Genomic DNA, 6558 nt, shown 5'->3' with positions numbered 1-6558 from the left:
GCTGTCTAATGTACTATTATTTGTCTGTTTGTCTTTTACTTTTTTAGCCATGGCGTTGGCAGTTGATTTTCGATCTTTGAGTTTGACTGTTCCAAAGTACTGGCTACTGGTCTGGTGATACTCTCGGGGACTATCAGTCCATCAGCAGACGCGAAGACCCAGGTGGACTATTAGTCCCCGAGGGAATCATCAGCCAAGAAGTCAATACTTGGGTACTGACAATATTTATAACAACTTTTCAAGAATTGTCCGTTTATAAATCTTGAAATTTTAAAGAAACTGAGGTTTCAATTCCCTCAGACAAATTGGACATTAGAGGAATTTAGCTATTATTAAGTACTTTTGGTCATATAACTCTTGAACTGTTTCGGTTCTTATACATCTTTGGCTTTCAAATATTCGGCCTTGAGCATTCCTGATTACGGTAAATCCAGAAAAGCGCTTCCGGTTCTGAAAATTAATAACGTGCTGTTTTCATCTTTTAACATGACTTGATCGATACCTCTGCTGGTGGAGGTTTAGTCACCCAGGGAATCATTAGCTCAGAGGTCAATACTTCGTAACTGACATGATTTGTAACAAACTTTCAAAAATTGTCCGTTTATAAATTATGTTTTTTAAAGAAACTGAGGTTTCAACTCCCTCAGGTAAAGTTGATCTTAGATGAATTTGGTTATTTTTCAGGTACTTTTGGTCGTATAGACTGAGCTCTTCAACTGTTTTGGTTCTTATACATCAATGGATTTCAAATATTTGGTTTGAGGGTTCTTGGAAAGTAAATCTAGAAGAGCGCGTTGGACGCATTAAATTAATTACGTGTTGTTTTCAATTTTTAATACCAAATAGTTTTATACTTTGAAACTGTTGATTGTGTTGAACTGTTAGTTATGGCCTCCAGTTTGATGATATTCACATTTCAATAGAATTCAATCGCATGAGAGGAAAGACCAAATTATATCTGTTAAGAACCGTAAAAACATCGACAAATCAAACAAATCTAAATACATTCTGATACACAGTGACGTTTAGCTATCATGAATTTAAACATACATTAATAAAACAATATCACTCTTATTTGAAAAGAAATTTAATTCTACAATACAGTTATAAAAATAACATATATAAAAATACATTATATGCGAATGTATAGTTTTTCTATAATAATTGCAAAACATCAATGTATTATGTACAATGATATTACACATTAAGCAAACAATTAGAAATATTTTACAAGCTTAGATTTTTTTAAAGCAAAATTGTGCCAAAATGCATGAAAGTTTATCGAAAATCACCTAAAGTATATGTCTAAACATTGTAATTCAAGCCTCATCTATTTAGTAAGACATACATATTTTTGCCTACAAATCAGGTACTTAATCATCTTTCTATAATATTTCTTTCGTTATTTTCGAAAATGTTGAATTGATTTTAGGTCCAAGTTCCAGTTTTTCATTACAATTTTAATTTCATGTGCAGAGAGTGAAATAATATAGACCGATTTTTCTGGTTTTTTTTTCTTCTGCACAGCATGTAAATTGATTGATAAAAAGTATATGCTGAATAAATAAATCTATTTGAATGAAAAAAAGCGTCGTTTTTAAAAATCAAACCAGAAAAGTCGATGAATGTTTTCTTAAGAAGTACGGTCGCATGAAAAGCACAAAAAAAAAAATACAAAAAAGGAACTTTCGACTCCGAGTTTGAAAATTTGTTTATTCCTGGAGGCATAGTGGATCTGTTAATCACAAGACTGCGTCTTAAACAATGGTTATCGAGTTTCGAGGACAACACTCTTTTTCTTTGTAAACAATCCGTATTTTACCGTAGGGAAATAAAGTACACACATATAAGTAATGTTAATTGATTATTAACATTAAACGCAAAATAAATTAATAAAAAAATCATCGAATTTACCACATTCAAAATAGTTACGCATTATAGATAAATCACGCATCTTACATACCAAATTATAAGCCGTTCATGAGTGTTTGTTAAAATTTGTGAGATCTAAAACGAATCTCTAAAAAAATATTTAATGAAATTCACAAAACTTTCTCACAAATATACCCATTCAGTGTTGCACAGTCATGATCATAAATATTACCAAGTCTTCCAAAGAAGACACAATGTTCATTTTTATCGTTTGGTTCTCCATTGGCCCATGTTAGATTTTTTGAAACAGTTCCGTCGAGCCATTTATATTCGCCAATCAAAGTCAAATCATTTAGTCCTATCCATTTGCGTGACGTAGATAATTGAAAAGCTTGACTCAGAACAAATGAAAATTCATTATCCGAACCAATGCTGATTAAATCTGCACCCTTTCGTAGACAAAATTGGCGAGCGGCAGCCCATGACAGCTTCGTGTCATCAGACGGATTAAACAGGTAACACGATCCATTGTGTAGATACCAATTGCCGTTCCCACATTTGTCAGTAAGACTCAATTTACAGATAAAACTTTGTGAAACATAGCAATTACCATCATTCCATTTTCTGTGAGTGAAGTGCTCCATTTCGACACAATGTTCAAAGTTGTTCCAATGGTTCGGTTCGTATAAGTTCCAATTTTTATAATCAAGCGGAGTCCCATCGCTCCATTTAAATGTACCTTTATGATCAATCTCATTCAATCCAGTCCAATACGGTTCTTCTTTTAATTGGTTTTTCGGAAGCGAATCAACTTCAGCTTTGCTATGGAAACTAACTAGATCAGATCCATTGCTTCGGCAGAAATCTCTTGCTTGAAACCATGTTCTCTTTTCGTGACGTATCAGATAACAAGCAGCGCCATTGTTATACCAATCAAAAGGACAACGGGTTCCTACAGATGTTACACGAAAATTCAAGTTTTCGCACGACCGACTTATGTTTACCACAGAAGACTGATGTTTTCCCTCTGAATTATAGTTACCATTAAAATACAGAACAGCAAATGTAAGTCCTGATGATAGAACAGCTGTCGTGACAATGACAATAGCGCATAATATAATTCGTTTTGCAGAACGTTTCAGAAATGGACGGTTACTCTTCTTAATGTCGGGTTTACTGTCAAAATCTAGATAGATATGCTGATCCATACTGCTAGTATCACACATTGTATACGTTTCATCGGGGTTAGATTGCGTTATAATCATTATGCTTGGTATACATTAAATAAAACTTTGAGCAAACGTTTGAATCCTACCTTTTAAATGATGTACACAGATAAAGAGGATTTCCGTGATTCTAGATTATTGAGAAAACTATTAATAAAAAGTGAAACATGATGTGAAATTCATTTGTTTGTCCTACATGTTTATGTTGTAAAAACATGAAATGAAAAGAGGTGTAGTTATACACATACGAGACAAGGAATAATTGATTCAAACAAAAACTATTTCCAAAGACAAAATTATATTTTTCAAGCTTTACAAAAATTGAAATATAATTGTTGAGGACGTGTGAGAGGAAAACCTTTATTTGTTTTTATAAATAATACTATATGTACATAGAAATCTTCCATATCACAGACATAATTTTTTTTTTATTTTAAAACAAAGTTAAAGTAAAATAAATGGAGAATTATAATCTCAGAACCCTGTAACATCTTGAAAAGACGGAGCACATGGGGCTTGTTTCAAGAAACTGTTTTAGAACTAAGACATGTCTTAGGATGGTCTTACGACACATATTTGTCTTAAGAGGGTTCCACAATGTAGTCCTCAATTAGACCCCGTTTACACTGACAAAAAAGATAAATCTTAAAATCGATCTTTTTGAAATCGATCATTGGTTCACTGTAAACGGGTAAGATTGATCTTTAATCGGATTTAAAAAGTCTACCACTGGAGGTGGTTTTAAAAAGATCGATCTTATTTAAATCGATCGTTTTTTTGGTATAAACGCTGAGATCGATCGCGATCGATCTTTTTTCAGGTGTTTGTTATATTTAGATAGGAAAATAAAGGTCAGACCGATTCTTTTTATGTTGTAGTGTAAAAAACTAATTGGATTAAATAAGATCGATCGAACGATCGATCGTGCTTGTTCAGTCTAAACGCGAATAGGTCTTTTTGAGATTGATTCAATTTCGTTGCCAGTGTCAACGGTGTCTACGGACATCTTTTTCAGTTAGTGCTAAATTTAGGACTACACGAGAGGTGTCTCATTATGGTCTTATTATAGTTATACATTTATTTATATAAATTACACTATTTCTTTTAATTTGCAAAGTGTCTTATTATTTAATTATCTATTCTACTTTTCCTGCTTATACATAAATATTTAGAGATCAATTGACGGATCTGTGCTCGAAGGTGTAAGGTGAGCGTTTTGTTATTTTCTACAGTGGGTGAGGAACATGTGGATGACGCAATTTTGGTAGACCGCCATCTTAGTTTTGTTAAGTTGTTTTTGTTATTTTTACTTTTTTATCGTTTCTTTACATTCTATACTCTACAACAGCTACTCTCAGTGTCAGATTAGTCAGCTTGGCAGCCTGCTAACCCCGATGACGGAGTACTTGTAGATGAGTCTCAGACGTAGTATTAACAATGACAGGAAGTATTATAAGGACCAAAGTAGTGTGACATTAAAATAGAGGTTCATCATATGACACATAGTTCAAGACTTCAGACGTCAACGTCAACATTGAACGTTTTGAATTCCACTCGCTTGTACAATAGAAAAATGTCATAATTTCACTCCTTTTTCTTAATTTTACATTTAAGAATTGCTTATAGATTACCTAAGTCGTATTCGGCACAACTTTTTGGAATGTTGTACCTCAATGCTCTTCAACTTTACACATGTTTGGCTTTATACATATTTTGATATGAACGTCACTGGTGAGTATTATGTAGACGAAACGCGCGTCTGGCGTACTTAATTATAATTCTGGTACCTTTGATAAATATTATATATATTGATGTATTATTTATAGATTATTGATATAATTGCACTCAATTTTTTAAATAATTGAATATCAACCTATTAAATCAATCAATACGTTTAGTAATTTATGTGAAAGACATACTATATGTAAATACATTTTCCTGTGAATCTATGTTTTTCCATAATAAAATTGAGAATGGAAATGGGGAATGTGTTAAAGATACAACAACCCGACCGTAGAAAAAAACAACAACAGAAGGTCACCAACAGGTCTTCAATGTAGCGAGAAATTCCCGCACCCGGAGGCGTCCTTCAGCTGGCCCCTAAACAAATATATACTAGTTCAGTGATAATGAGCGCCATACTAATTTACAAATTGTACACAAGAAACCAAAATTAAAATAATACAAGACTAACAAAGGCCAGAGGCTCCTGACTTGGGACAGGCGCAAAATGCGGCGGGTTTAAGCATATTTGTGAGATCTCAACCCTCCCCCTATACCTCTAGCCAATGTAGAAAAGTAAATGCATAACAACACGCACATTAAAATTCAGTTCAAGAGAAGTCCGACTCTGATGTCAGAAGATGTAACCAAAGAAAATAAACAAAATGACAATAATACATAAATAACAACAGACTTCTAACAGTTAACTGACATGCCAGCTCCAGACTTCAATTAAACTTACTAAAAGATTATGATTTCATTTGAAAATTTAAAGAATTTGAGACATGGTTAGGATAACGTTTCAAAAATCATCATAAGACCGCTTCGAGACAAGGTTTGAGATATGTCCTTTGATAGTCATAAAAGGGTCATTAGACATAATCTAAGACATCTCTTCATGTGTACATGTCTTATGACAGGATAGCTTTTTTAAACCAGCTCCTGTTCTATAAAAAGATAAGCAGACAATATGACGTAAAGATTTGTGACCATTATGTGAACTTATATTGATTATCAATAAGAATGATATGGAGTAATATATCAAAATTTGATGAAAAAAACCCAACATTGCAGCAAGAAAAAATTGCTTTGACGTATTGTGAAATGTCAAGTATATTATATATATACTGCAGAAAAGCTGAAAAAAATCTATAGGTGTAATTTGATATGTCACATTTGTAAAACTAGCCCCCCCCCAAAAAAAAAGTAAAACCCAATCACTTGTGCATCTTTAATCGAATTGTATTCAGAAGTGATGTGTGAATAATTATTTTTGAGATGATATGATCATTATGGGATAATTAAAGGAATAATTTTTTTCGGTGTTGAATGTCAAAATCGAAAAAAGTCAAACCTATTCCTAAGGAATGTACGAAAATATTTCGAATGGCAGGCATATAAAATAATATTTCTACGAACATGTCAAAAACAGGTATTTGAGAATGAAAATTGGAAATGTGTCAAAGAGACAATAACCGTACCAAAGAGCAGATAACATCAGAAGGCCACCGATGTGTCTTCCACCCTATAATTTCATCTTCATCTAGTATTTGCACAATACTAGTTTGCCTGTACAATCCATATATCCGTTTCACAGTTATATAACTACACTCGCATCCCTTTCACCCAAATGTGACTTACCGAATAAGACTTAATAGTATTACCAGGTCTTTACTAACATGAACAACATGTCGGGTGCAAAATGTGAAACCGATTCAGCTTAACGTTCTGGAGAAAC

General features: G+C 33.0%; 1 protein-coding gene across 1 annotated transcript; it reads right to left on the bottom strand.

Annotated features, from left to right (window-relative positions):
* Nucleotides 1-1144: 1144 nt before the first annotated feature.
* LOC139529871 (macrophage mannose receptor 1-like) lies at nucleotides 1145-5226 on the bottom strand. The gene has a single exon (XM_071325808.1). The coding sequence runs from the start codon at nucleotides 3135-3137 to the stop codon at nucleotides 2043-2045; it is 1095 nt and encodes a 364-aa protein (XP_071181909.1). The 5' UTR covers nucleotides 3138-5226; the 3' UTR covers nucleotides 1145-2042.
* Nucleotides 5227-6558: the final 1332 nt, after the last annotated feature.

The sequence above is a fragment of the Mytilus edulis genome, chromosome 7 (genome assembly GCF_963676685.1).
Source record: "Mytilus edulis chromosome 7, xbMytEdul2.2, whole genome shotgun sequence".
Classification (NCBI taxonomy): Eukaryota; Metazoa; Mollusca; class Bivalvia; order Mytilida; family Mytilidae; genus Mytilus; species Mytilus edulis.
This window is presented reverse-complemented; position numbering and strand designations above follow the sequence as displayed.